At 43.6% G+C, this 14,086-nt stretch overlaps 1 protein-coding gene across 1 annotated transcript; it reads left to right on the top strand.

Moving 5' to 3' along the window:
- The first annotated feature begins 342 nt into the window (after positions 1-342).
- Positions 343-13,671, top strand: NPTX2 (neuronal pentraxin 2). The gene is made up of 5 exons (XM_024208469.2): positions 343-804; positions 3,477-3,693; positions 8,848-9,092; positions 10,850-11,029; positions 13,444-13,671. The coding sequence occupies exons 1-5, from the start codon at positions 343-345 to the stop codon at positions 13,669-13,671; spliced, it is 1,332 nt and encodes a 443-aa protein (XP_024064237.2).
- Positions 13,672-14,086: the final 415 nt, after the last annotated feature.

The following is a 14,086-nucleotide window of genomic DNA, read 5'->3' as shown; positions in this document are numbered from 1 at the left end:
CCCCAACCAACCAGCGCCCGCCGCCCCCAGCGCCCGCCGCCCTCTCCCCCACCGCCCTGCCTTTAAGAGCCCGCGAGCCGGAGCCCAGCGCAGCAGCTGGGGCGGCGCAGCTAGTGGAGCGGGCTCTGCTCAGAGCTGTCCGGGGCCGCCGCCGCCAATCGTGCGCTCGGAGGAGGGAGCGGGCAGCGGGCAGCGCCGGGTCCCCTTGTCCCAGCCGCCCCGGAGAGCGCCGGGCTGGGGCTGAGCTACACCACATCCCCCGAGTGACCCCCATCCCCTTTCCCGCAGCCTTAAGGGCTCGTTCCCCGTTGCCCTCGGGGGCTCTGTGCCCCGTGAGCCGGCATGCTGGCTCTCCTGGCCGGGCTGCTGTTCTCCCTCGCCTCCGGGGCCAGCTGGCGGGGAGTGAGGGGCCAGGAGAGCCCCCCGGGGAGCCGCTTCGTCTGCACCTCCCTGCCGCTGGACGCTGCCCCCTCGGGCTGCCCGCTGCCCCCGGTCCCCATGCAGGGGGGCGCGCTCCCTTCCGAGGAGGAGCTGAAAGCCACCGTGCTGCAGCTGCGGGAGACCATCCTGCAGCAGAAGGAGACCATCGGCAACCAGCGGGAGACCATCCGGGAGCTGACCAGCAAGCTGAGCCGCTGCGAGAGCTCCCCCGGCCCCGACGGCAAGCCCGGGACTGGAGGGTGGAGGAAAGAGTTGGGCAAAGGCAAAGACACCATGGGGGACCTGCCCCGGGACCCCACCCAGGTCATCGACCAGCTGAGCCGGACCATGCAGACGCTGAAGGACCGGCTGGAGAACCTGGAGGTAGGAGATGCTCAGGGACAGGCTGGATGGGGAGCTGTCCCTGGTGCTGCAAACAGGGCGGCTGCTGCTGTGTATGTCTGTATGGCACTTTTAATCCGAGATGCCATGTCCACGGCAGCTCCAGGCGCCAGGCTGTAATGAATAGCCCTGGGGGGACTGATGTCACCCACTGAAAATACACGGGTCTCTTTCAGGAGGGCAATTAACGAAGTTGCTCCCAGTCACAGACTGAAAGGACCAGGCATCGCTTCCCAGCAGCTACAGATGGTTCATCCAGCAGCTGGGGCCCGCCAAGATCCTTTATTTTGTCAGCTTCTGGGTCAATCAGTGATAGTCTCCTACCCATCTTCTTAGGGGCGACTCTAAGGATATGCCCTAGTGTAGTGAGAGCGAGAGCCCACGTTTCCTTTGAGGCACAGGAGGGGAGGTTTGAGAAGAGAACCGGATGTAGGTACTGTACTTTCTGAATAAATGGGTGCTTTAGACAGGCAATCTGCAGTGCACACCCTTGTGCTGGGTGCCTGTTAAGTTGTTAATGAATTCCTTAGATGTATGTTTAAAGGGGGAAAAACAAGTGACCCAGCAGGAGAGGCTACAGAGAATTGATTTGTTTGTTGTTTTGGTTAATGGATAATAGAGTATCCTTCTTATGTCCCTGCCCTTAAAATGAATGGGAAGAGATTTTGTGGATTTTATTTTCCTGCTGTTATGGGCTTAGTATCTGTTTTTTTTAATATTTCTAAATCTCTGCTAGTGCTGAGAACCTGCCTGCGCAGGGCTTGGAATGTGATGCTGACATGTCCGGCCAAAGCGGCCATACGACCTTGACCGAGGGTGCTGAACAAAACAGCAAGGGCCTTGAGAAAGTTGTGACGTGCGGGTCATAAAGACAACACGATGCTTTAGTGAGAGCTGGTCTAGAGTGAAAGCTAGTCATTCAAAGAACTGTACAAATACAAAGCCCGACCCAAAGCCCACTGAAATCATTGTAAAGGCTCTCATTGACTTCAGTAAGCTTTGGAGCAGGCTCAGTTAGACAGCACTTGTGACAATGTTTGCTTGGATGGAAACTTTTTTTTTCCCAAGCAGTGTTGTTGGTTCTCTCTCTCTTCCCTGCCACCCCTCCAAGACCATGGCTGAACTCTAGGTATTTTCTCCCCGACCCCATTCTGATGTGATTCCCAAGAGGATTTAAAGTGTTTTATTAAAAGTTCATGTCTAGTCAATTGTTACTAGCTATTCTTTAACCAGAAGGGCTGTTGAATCAGTTTTAATAATAGATCAATAGTAGAGGTTTTAAACATTTTTCAAGGCACTTCCTCATAGATTACACTGCTTGGGCCTCGCCTGCTGCTGGAGATGAGGGTCTTCTGGAGTCACACTGTCTAACATGTATGGGACTGTCGCAGAATATGATCCATTTGGCTAGAAGTAGGCAGGAGGATTGATATGGTAATGGATACCTCCTTAAAAATTAGATCCCAAAACACAGTTCTGGGAAGTAACCCACCATCTTGGAAACTCTCCAATTCACGGAAAGCTTGGTTCTCTAGAGCAGTGCTTGTAGCCAAACCACTTGTATTGCTTGGAGGACGAGCAAATTGCTTCCAGGGATAGAAGCTTGGCACAGTGACTTGGCTGTTCTGGCAGCTAGAGAGCAGGTAATCTTTCAGAAAAGATGGACCTCCGGTAAATTTGAAAAGATTTGGTCTGACGTTTTAGAAATCTTTGATTAATTCCTAGCAGCTGGAAACTGAGATGTCATTCTTCTCTCCCCTCTGCCCTATTCCTTTCTTTCTTTACCCTCCCTTTCCATTTCTTTGCTTTTGTTCTCTTTTGTTCTCCTGTTCTCTTTGGAAGAGAACATTCAATACAAAATAAATAAAATTTTAAAACAGGCTGCTTCTCAGAGACAACTTTGAAAGCTTTTCCTGTTCAGTGTAACATTCAGTCTCTTATTATGCTGCTATTTATTGAAGAATCTCATGATAGCATTATAATTTTGGTGGGGAAAAGGAAAGCTTTGGCAATAAAATGCCCGTAGAAGATAAAACTTGGTTTTTAGCTGTAATTTAAGTAAATCAGTGTCATTTGGGATAAAGGCTATCCCACTTTGACAAATTAAATAATTTTCATAATGGGTCACTTTCGGACTTGATTTGATGAAATGTCTGAACTCTTGTTGGTGGTTAAATCATTCACTATTTACCAAATTAAAATACCCAAAATGTCTATTTTGATTTTAAAGTAATCAAAACATTTTCTTGGTTTAATTAACTCTGGTTTAGTGTCTGGTAATGTCATTTTTTAATTAGTCGAATTGACTTATTTTTTTTTAAATGTGCAACATTTAGCTATTTGAAATACATCAAACTTGGCTTCTTGAATTTATTTTATTGAATGATCTTTCTTAAATGTATGAACTTTCAGTGATATGAAACAAGGGAAGCAGTAAACAAATACATTGGTATTAAAGAAATGAGTCTGTTTCTTTTGTTAGCCTGATGAAAGGTTTGAACATGACGTTGCTTTTTAGCATTTCTATTATACTTTCAGGAAAGCTTAGTGTTCTGGGTTTGAAAACTGCTTTCTTCCTTGGTCATGAGCAGCCCCACATTTCACAATTTTTGCTTTTTCAGATATGGCATAAAATCTTTTCTTTTTTCTTGAAGCACCAACTTCGAGCCAATGTGTCCTATGCAGCCCTGCCTAATGAGCTTCGAGAGATGCTTCAAAGGAGGCTTGGAGATCTAGAGCGCCAGCTTTTAAGCAAAGTGGCTGAACTTGAGGATGAGAAATCCCTGCTTCATAATGAAACTTCAGCCCATCGGCAAAAGACAGAAACAGCCCTGAGTGCATTGCTAGAAAGAGTTTCTGAATTAGAAAAAGGTAATTTAGAAACAGAATTTAAAGCCTTCCCTGCATGTTGCTGTTTAGTTTTCCTCCTCTTCTGCTGCAGTACTAGAACTGTACCTCTTAAGAGACAGAGCATGGTCTTGTGCTGAGGGACTAGACTATGTATCTGGAGATCTGGGTTCAATTCCTGCCTCTGTCACATACTTATTGGACAAGTGACTTTGTCCATACAGTTTCTCATCTCTAAACTGGAAAAAATAATACTAGGGGTTTTCCCTTAAAGTTTGTTGGATGCTAAGATATCTATAGATAGGGGGGCCATGTAAATGGAGAAGGGGGGGGGGGAAAGGCAATTCTCCTCAAAAGTGCTTTTGACACTTTGTTAGCTCACATGACTTTCAGCGCAGATAAAATTAGCAAACACAAGTTGCCTATTGGCATAGGCTGCTGCAGCTAACTTCACCCTCTAGATCTGCAGCCACTAATTATGCCACTAGACCCTTTCCACTTTTTTTGTTGAATACACCATTGAGACAAAACCTTTGGTTTTCCTTTGTGGTGAATATTGCCTCTGAGATTCAGCAGACCTTGAAACATGTGTCCTATCCCAAATGTGCAACCTTCAGGTTTTACAGTGGATTACATGTGCCACTGGGAGACACTCTTAATCCTAATCATTTAATCAGATATTTAGATTAATTATTACTGAGGAACTGCATGTGTGAGTAGAGTCCATTTATTTAACTTACAAATGCATGTGGCAATGAATTACAAAATGAAACTGTCTGCAAGGACAATATACCTACAGAGAGAAAAGCATAGCATTAGATTATCCTTAAATAATGTTTATAAAAACAGCAGGTTTGGACAATGACTTGCTTGGATGAATGGGCTGTCCACTTAAGAACAAATTGTAATGGGTATACTTTTAAAAACGTGCAAACATACACATCTCATGAATTTTAAACTACAGACTAATGGATCCATTTGTTTAGTGCTGGGCATGTTCTTTTCATTTAAAAAATGTGCAAAAAGAGATGTCTGGTCACTTAACATTTTCCCAATATCAAAGCTAAAGTCTTAGCTGCAGTGAAAACGTCTGAGATGCAATAAGCTTGGAGCAATGAACCCTTCCAAATTAACAAGCTTCTCTAGAACCTTTTTGATGAAGACTATGCCTATAAAAGTGCCTTGAATTGCAAACTCACTGACACTTGTAATATTGGGCCAGAAATAGTGTGTCCCTGTAGGACACAGGTCTTCATTGAGAGAAGTAAGAGTCCAATATCCAGTGCTTATAACTCTTTGGGGGACTAAAAACAGCTGAGAGAACTTTTTAAAAAAGCTGATCTCCAAAGATTTCTAAGGAGTTGAAGTGTTTGGGGCCAGGAATTGGGAGATGTGGGTTCTTATCCTGGCATTGTTGCTTTTCTCTGCAATTTTGAAGCAACTCACTTAGCTTTTCCTGTGCCTTATTTTTCTCCTTCTGTAAAGTGCAGGATAATACTTGCTATGTTTAATTCTTGAGACTGTTGAGAAATTCAGTCCATTAATGTTTGTGAAGCCCTTTGGGATGCTGTAATGAAAGGAGCAGTACAAGTGCCAAGTATTAATAATTTTATTTCAAATGCTGATCCGTTTGTAATCTGCAATAGACTGTCAACCATCCACAGTGCCATAGGCTCTCACTGGACCTTACATTTGTCCTGGCAAAAGACAATCTTTTGTAAAGGGTAGTAGTAGACTATGGAAGAGTTCTGACTGGCTCTTGATTTTTGATATGGAGGTGTTACAGATGACTATGGTCTCCAAGGACTTGGCTACCTGATGAGGTAATGAGCACTATGGGGGTGTGATTTCTAAAGCACACTAATCTGTGGCTCATTAATTGGTCCATATAGACCCTGCTGGTGCACACCAAAGGCTCCTTAGGGCATTTTAACGTAGTGCTATGTTAAAATGCACCAGGGAACATTTAGTTAAACTGCAAGCCACTATCTCTTACTATGTGTATGTAACCTAGCACCTACTGTTACAGCTGCAAATGTCTGTTTCTTTGTTAGTTATTATAGTCAGGGCTGATAGCACCACCTATATGAAAGGCTGCCTGACACTCCCCAGGATAAGACCCTGTTTAGTTGCTTTTGGCTTTGCCAAACAACTGTTTGGGGTTTGGAACTTTCCAGGTCAGCCTGAATGGCTTTGGCTGAAGTTCTCTCCCCCCCCCCCAAAAAAAAATTCAAGAATTTTGAAGAACAAGGGTAGGGGAAAATGCACTGATTTGGCCATGTTAAATTCTAGCTTTAGTTCCCCATGCTTTGGAGAAAGGGCTTGAAATTTGTCAGGGGCATGGCCTTTGTGTCAAGGATGTGCCTTTTAATATCCCCCTGAAAATCTGGCCAAGTTATATATCTTTGAAAAATCAGTTTGCACAAGTTTAGTGGAGAATTCTTTGATTTGTAGCAGTTCCTTTTGATACCATCCTCACTGAGCATGCTTGAGCCTTGGAGCACCTACTGACCAGGTTGTGCATGCACTATCCTCTGAGACAAACTGAGCATGCTCCCTCCAGCCCATAGCTACAGGAGTGAAGCTGGACTTTCCCTGTAATCATTGCTCCAAGCTGCTCTGGGCATGGCTGGGGCCAGGCACTGGAGCTGAGAGCAGGGAGCCTGTCTCTCCTGTGCTCTTGGTGACCTTCCCACCTTTGCCTGGCTGCTAACAAGGGGAAGGTGGAGGAGGAAGCCATGTGATCTGCATGCAGAGGGGACAAAACCCAGACTAGGGGAAGGGAAAGGAGTTGATTAGGGCAAGGAGTCTGAGACTGGCTCTGGAAGGAGGGGAAAGAAACTAGGACTGGTTGGATAAGGAGAGTGGGACTGGGAGGCAGTGAGAAACGGGGTGGAGTGGGAGAACCAGAACCGGGGGTCGGGGGAACACAGACTGAGTCTGGCTGGACAAGGAGACTGGGACTGAGAACCAGTGTGTCAGGGAATTGGAAGGAACAAGGGAAGAGGGGAGGGGAAACAGATCTGAGTGTGTGTGTGCTGGCCAAGAGACTGGGCTAAGAAGCTGCGGAGGATTATGGATGGGGGAAGACTGAGATTGGATAAGGAACCTGGAGAGGGAGACTGGGCCGGGGAGACAGTGGAGGAGAGATCAAAAGAGGAGTTGGGAGGGGGGAACTAGGCTGGGCAAGAAGACTAGCACTACGTGTGGGGAGGGGAAGAGATTGGGAGTGTTTGTGTGTGAGACTGAGACCTAGGACTGGCTGGACAAGGAGATTAGGGCTGAGATGAGAATCTTGAGTAATGGAGACTGGGAATGGTAGGCAAGGAGAATGAGCCACAGGTGGGGAAGAGTAGGACAGGGGAGGGGATCAAGCTTCTGGGGGAAAGGCACAGAAGAGTCTGGGCCCACTCAGAGAACCCCCCACCCCTCCAGAGCCTGAAATGGAACCCTACATCCTGAGTCTCGCCATTCCTCTGCTGGCAGCAAATATCTGTGAAATGCACCAGCAAAGTCTCTCAACCCTCTCCAGTGCTGGTCCACATAGTGGATGGTTCCTACTATTGCTATCAGTTACTTTGTTAGCACAAGTGGCAGAGGTCTATGGTGGATCTAAAAGTTCCCTGCCATTATGATGCCAAGTAGTAGCATTTCTGAGTTTTTTCCAGTTTGCTTTTTTTAAAAAAAACCTAGGAAATTACAAAAACCCATGTTAAAAGTCAAGCACACAAGTGAGGAAATACCAGAATTAAGATTGCACAGGCAACCCTAATTTGGACCCCTTGTGCATAATGTGCTAGGATACAGTCTTTAATTACGTGCTCACATATTATTGTTTCCACATGATCCTTGCCTTGTTCAGTGCACAGACTAGACCTTCTCTGGGCATGAATCGGGGTTGTGTAGTGAAGGAGGCTGTTGCAGAAATTGGAAGGTGTGAGTAAATGAGGCAGAGGACTTCAGGAAGAATAAAAGTCTCATGGATAAGGCAATTGTATATTGCCCTGGAGAACTGGATTCGATCCCTGCTTCCTACATATGATGCTGAGCAAGTCAAATCAAGCTTTTCACAAGGAGTCATGAATTGTTTTCCTCATTTTTCTGGGTGCCCAACTGGACCCTGAGGTCTAATTAGCAGAATTGCGGTCACGGCTGTAATTGAAGGCAATGGGAGCTGTGCTCTTAAAGTGCTATATAATGCAAGTATTAGAGCTCATCAAAAACCTTTTTACGCAAGTTTCCACTGGACAATGCCATTTAGTCAAAATCAAAATGTATTGTAGTAATATGTTGATTTTGATGAAACTTTCAACAGGAAAAAGTTGAAATAATTCAGTGTCGATTTGTTTTGTTCTATTACATTAATATATCTACATTATGTTGTATAATATATAAATTTAATATAATAAAAGATGAAATAAATCAACATTTATCAAAGAGAAGTATCTTGAAGGTGCCAATTTTTGTGAATTTTCATTCTGCAGTAAGCTTCAAACTTTTCATTCCAGTTCAGAATGAATCTTTAAAAAAAACTTCCCACAGAATGGAACTAGTAGGCCTGATTGGAAACTATGTACTCTGAGATATCTGGATCTAGTAATTTCAAATTGGTCTCCCAGACCAAGTGAATACTTTCCCCTTAATCTCTCTGCTTTTGGTCCTCATATCTAAAATGGAGATAATGATACCACCTCATCTTGCAGGGGATTTGTAAAGATAAATTAATGTTTGTGAAGCACTCAGATACTATAGTGATGAGTGCCATAGAAAAGGCCATGGAGGGGGAGGGAAATAATTTAGTTTTTAGAGCTGCCTTTGAATAACGGAGTAAATAAGACCTAGGCCACACATTGGACAAGGAGAATTCAAGATATTGAATAGCTGCTCATTGAGCGCTGTCCGTTCTGTGCACTGAATGAGGCAGGAATCCTATGGAAAAATAGTATGCGATCCTATAATTAAAGACTGTATTATAACACAGACACACAAGTGGGGCAGATTGTACAACCTTAATGTAGGTCTGTGGAACCTTAATGTACTTGGAACATAGTTTGTGTGTAATTCCTTAAATCAGTCAAAGGTAGAAAATAACATGTCTTAACTATGAGTTCAGCTTTAGCTAAGAAGAGACTGTCATTTTAAACACATGTAAAGCGTTTTCTCTTTCTGTAACCATAGGAAGCAGTGCATTTAAATCACCGGATGAATTCAAGGTCGGTCTCCCTCTTCGCACAAATTACTTATATGGGAAGATCAAGAAGACTCTGCCAGAGTTGTATGCCTTCACTGTGTGCTTGTGGCTGAGGTCGAGTGCTTCTCCTGGAATTGGAACACCATTCTCCTATGCTGTCCCTGGGCAGGCTAATGAAATTGTTCTGATAGAGTGGGGCAATAATCCAATCGAATTGCTAATTAATGACAAGGTGAGAACTAACTACTTTTCTTTCTAGAATATACAGCCCAGGTAAAAGGATGTTTTAAGGCCTGATTCTGCACTATAAAAATCTCAGGTAACTTTTCCATTGACTTCAATGGCAGCAAGATAAGGGCACTAAAGTTTAAAATAAAAAATGCACATACTTTTATTGAATGGCTTTGAATAAAATTAGGTGATGCTTTTGTTCATGAGAATAGGTAATGTGGTATAGCTGGATATGCTTCACCTATGCTTGTACATTACAATTATAAACTTTTAGATATCCTGGGTCTGAGTGTCCTCTCATTCACACCATTTTAAATCAGGAGTAACCTCTTTGAAGTTAAACCAGTTTAGAGCCTGTATAAAAGAGATCATAGTCAAACCAATGATGTTCTTTTAAAATTAATAGGAATTTAATATATCAGAATGAACCTGACGTATGCCTTAGTCTTTGCTCTCAGGTTAATTTTATGCCAAGACATTATTATTAATATTCTAATTACTAGGTCTTCAATTTATGTCAAACTTTTCCAACTGTTACCTTTGTCTATAAGAAGTTTAATTATCAGGGACCTCTTCTACGAAGTGTCAAACACCCACTAACGGCACACTGCAGAATCAGGCCTGAGAAGAAAAATACTAAAACCCAACTTTTCAAAATTGTTTAAGTACCCTGAACATGTCCCCACCACCCCCAGTTTGGGCTAGATGTCAAAAGAAATTGATTTAGAACTTGTACACCTCAAATTAAGTCATTACACTACTTACCTGAGCAAAAACTAGATTGTTGAACAGTGGCTGAAGTGAAGTTTATCAAAACTTGGCATCAGGCACTGTTCTTTGTGTGGGGTTTTTAAAGTCTCAAACACCTAATCCCTGGGAGTGTAGGGATAGGGTTGCTAAGATACCTACAGTACAACTCAGATGGTTCATGGTCATGCAGTGGGTTAAGAAATGCTTATTAAAAATACCTTTTTAAATTTTGGCTTGTGCATGTGTATGTGGGGGAGGGGGAAGGGAGGTTAGAACTTGCTTATCTCTAATAGTAAAATGTTCTCCCCATTTGTAAGCTTGTTAGCCTACACTGTTAACTGCTTGTGTAAGGCTAAAAATATTCTTCTGCCCTAAGGGTTGATCCAAAGTCACTGAAGCCAGTGAGTCTTTCTATTGACTTCAGTGTTGGATTATGCTGATAAAGGGACCTAATCCTGTGCCCTTTGAAGCCCATAGTAAAGTTCCCATAGACAGCTGGAGTAAGAGGGGCTCAAGATTTTTCTCAGCAAATAGAGTGCAGCAGTATTTTCTACAAATGCCACAGGCAAGCCCCAGGATTGAAGACAGACAATCCTAGCATGAAAACTGAATGGAAGGTTAGGGCTAAGCATGAAGGGATTTAAACAACAACAAAGAAATGCTATGGACTAACGTGCAGCATCAGCAGGCATGGTGGTAACCTAGGCTCTCGTACCTGTGGTATTTAGCCATAGCTGGAGCAGAAAACATGTCCTTATTGCTGAATTTCCAGTGCACGGAATGTACCTCCACCCCTCCTTTTATTGAGATGATTGTCTTTTTAGCCATTTGCAGCATAGCTGCAAATGTAAAATTACTTGTGTTAAATTTTCAATGGGAATGTTTGTCCTGTATCACAGTCTATGAAGACACTGGAATAGTAATGAAGCCTTGGTCTTTGAATAATGGCCATGGGCTGGCACTGCCAGACTCAGGTCTCCGGCATTCATTATTGTTCTCAACATGTAGGTTGCCCAGCTTCCTCTGTTTATTAGTGATGGAAAGTGGCATCATATCTGCGTCACGTGGACAACTCGAGATGGAATGTGGGAGGCTTTTCAGGATGGAGAGAAACTTGGCACTGGGGAAAACTTAGCCCCTTGGCACCCAATTAAACCCGGAGGGGTCCTGATTTTGGGTCAGGAGCAGGTGAGTTGAAGAGAAATTTTTCTAGTAAAAACAACCAAATCGCTCACCCTTCTCTAAAAGCAGAAATTAAAGAAAAACCTACTGTTCACAAATAAAGTGAATTTGGAATTCACAGGACTGCTATTGTGCAGTTATAAAATACCATTCCCCTTTCTCCATGTGTAGCATCTGAGAGATGCGTGGTTAAGCAACAGATGTTTGGTGAAATCAGTACCTATGACCATGCTGTATTTCTCTTCATTAATATATAATGAAATATTTCCTATTGCAAGTCTTAACTTAATGCTAAAATATGAAGCATTGGCTCTGTTACTTTTGCCAGTGATCTGACTAATGCCCTGAATATGAATCCTTTAAAACTAATTGCTGGTAGCTATATGGATGCTAGATACTCTATGGAAATAGGCTGATTTGGACCAGTTACGATGCATCTGAACATAGTGATGGGCAACTGCCTGCAATGGTAGTTACTGTGCCTCCAATCTTAGGGCCAGGCACAATTTGGCCCTCTTTAGGGGGAGAGTGCAGGGAGCCCCTTCCTTCTCTTTCCACCCCCTTCTTCATAGCTAGAATATTGGCACTGTTCCTCTATGAATGCATAGAGGAATCCAACTATTATGGCAACTGAGCACTAACCCCTAACGGGGCATAATGGAGAGGCTTGTGGCTGTGTCCAGGGTCCCTTCCTGCCCCACCCCAGAGGCAAACCCACTGGAGGCTGAAGCACATGCTATGCCTTTGTAAAGAGGCAGAATAGGCCACTTTTCTCTAATACTTACAGCTCTCCAATCATGCTTTGTTGACCAGTTACATAAGTCATCCGATCACTAGCTATACCAGGGATCTCAAACTCAAAACATCATGAGGGCCACATGAGGGCTAGTACATTGGCCCGAGAGCCACATCATTGACACCTTTTTCATATAAAGGTACAAAAGCCCCCCCCACTACACCCCTTCCATGAGGCCCCGCCCCGCCCTGCCTCTTCCAACCCCTTCCCCAAATCCCCGCCTCTTCTCTGCCTCCTCCCCTGAGCGTGCAGCTCCCCGCTTCTCCCCCTCCCTCCTGGAAAGCGCTAAGTGCCACCAAACAACTGTTTGGCGGCGGGAAGCACCTGGAGGTAGGCAGAGGAGTGGAGACGCGGCATGCTGGGGGGGAGGGAAGGCAGCAGGTGAGGGGAGCTTGACGGCCACAGGAAATAACTCCGCGGGCCACATGTTTGAGACCCCTGAGCTATACAGTGACTTATGTAACTAACCAACATACTGAAAATTGTGATACACCTCTACCCCGATATAACACTGTCCTCGGTAGCCAAAAAATCTTACCGCGTTATAGGTGAAACCGCGTTATATCGAACTTGCTTTGATCCGCCAGAGTGTGCAGCCCCCCCACCCCCCACTGCTTTACCGCGTTATATCTGAATTTGTGTTCTATCGGTTTGCGTTATATCAGGGTAGAGGTGTATTTGAATATCGGCAATGGCCTTTACTAACTTTTTTTGTAAAACAGAAGGTATCTTGCTATGAAATTTGCAAATATTACCTAAGGAATAAATTGACAGATTTTTGTGATCTGCTTATGAATTGAAAGGGAAGCGAGATTCAATGACCTTATTGGCTGTAACTGAATTGCTCCTTGACCATGTCAGATTCGCTGCATAGTAGAGGCTCAAGTTCAGCATTAAAGTACTAGCAGAGCCCTTCTGTGAAGCTTTCCCTCTGCCTAATCATACTAGTACAGATTGGAGCCAAGTATATCAGCATGATTATACAGCAAGAAAACTCAGTATAGCTCTTTGCCTCTTGCTAGTGGCTGGACCACTTAAGGAGTGAGACTGCTATTACCTCCAACATGATGGTGTTAGCGTCCATTGCCTGTGTTAAAAGACTATGTGGTTTGTGTTTGAAACCCAGAGGTCCTGGTTCAATCCCTGCAGATGACTGGTCCAGGGGCATGTTATATTTACTACTATAATTGCCTAAGAGCTCAAAGCACCCTTTACACATGCAGTTATCACTGAAGTGAACAAAATCTAATCTGGGCAAGGATTGCCCAATCAGTCCCTAAATCAGCTCGCTTTTTTTTTTTTTTTAAGGCCAGCATGTGCATGCCTTGCTCCAACAGGTGAGCATGAGTAGCTCCTCTGATTTACAATGTGGCCCTTTTGCTATAGGAAATGGCATTCACACTCTTGTGATACAGCACACCAGTTCTTTGAGACATGAATTTCTAAATGTTTGAAAGAGCAATATTTTGTGAAAAATAAAACAAAGCCCATTTCAAAATCTTGGTGACTAGCATTTTTCACTTGCATTTCACCTATTGTGGGTAGTGTGGGTGGCTTTTTTAATTTTAAAGAAGCACATGGAAAAACCTATTCAATTAATTCTTTTTTTTTAATATGCATAAAGGACACAGTTGGAGGAAGATTTGATGCAACTCAAGCCTTTGTTGGGGAGATGAGCCAGTTCAATATATGGGACAGGGTCTTAAAAGCAGAAGATATCATGAATATTGCTAACTGCTCTACCAACATGCCTGGAAACATCATACCCTGGGTTGATAACAATGTTGATGTATTTGGAGGTGCAACTAAATGGCCCGTGGAGACATGTGAAGAGCGTTTGCTAGATTTATAGCTACAATCATTTTTCTATTTAAGTGCCCCATTTTATTAGGACAATTTCTTGTAAGGTCTATCATACTTATTTCCCCACCAAATGAATTGGGAAAATCCTGAGTAAACTGCTTGGGTACAAATAAAGCTGGTAGTTCTTGGCATGAATCCTGAAGATGAAAGAGGCACCTGTTGGCTCAAATAGCAGTTGTCCTCTTAAGGCGGATCCAAAGATACCTATTGAGTTTAATGGACTTTGGATCTGGTTCTTGCTTGGTACACTAATTCTTCTGCAAATGTTACCTATATCAAGTGGCAGAATTGCTCCTCTCTGATAACATGTGATACAAACAAAGCACAAAGCTTTTTAAGAGGCAAAACCTACACCTTGGTATTGAATCTCCCCCCCCACCTGTATTCAACACTTTCTTTTACAA

This window comes from Terrapene carolina, unplaced genomic scaffold, assembly GCF_002925995.2.
Source record: "Terrapene carolina triunguis isolate 2854851 unplaced genomic scaffold, T_m_triunguis-2.0 Scaffold93, whole genome shotgun sequence".
NCBI lineage: Eukaryota > Metazoa > Chordata > Testudines > Emydidae > Terrapene > Terrapene triunguis.
The sequence above is the reverse complement of the archived record's forward strand: the minus strand, read 5'-3'. Positions and strand labels throughout refer to the sequence as shown.

Coding starts and splice junctions, on each gene's coding strand:
- NPTX2 (XM_024208469.2), top strand. CDS start 343: ATGCTGGCTCTCCTGGCCGGGCTGCTGTTCTCCCTCGCCTCCGGGGCC. Junction 3,694..8,847: donor AGTTTCTGAATTAGAAAAAG/GTAATTTAGAAA, acceptor CTGTAACCATAG/GAAGCAGTGCATTTAAATCA. Junction 11,030..13,443: donor TGATTTTGGGTCAGGAGCAG/GTGAGTTGAAGA, acceptor ATATGCATAAAG/GACACAGTTGGAGGAAGATT.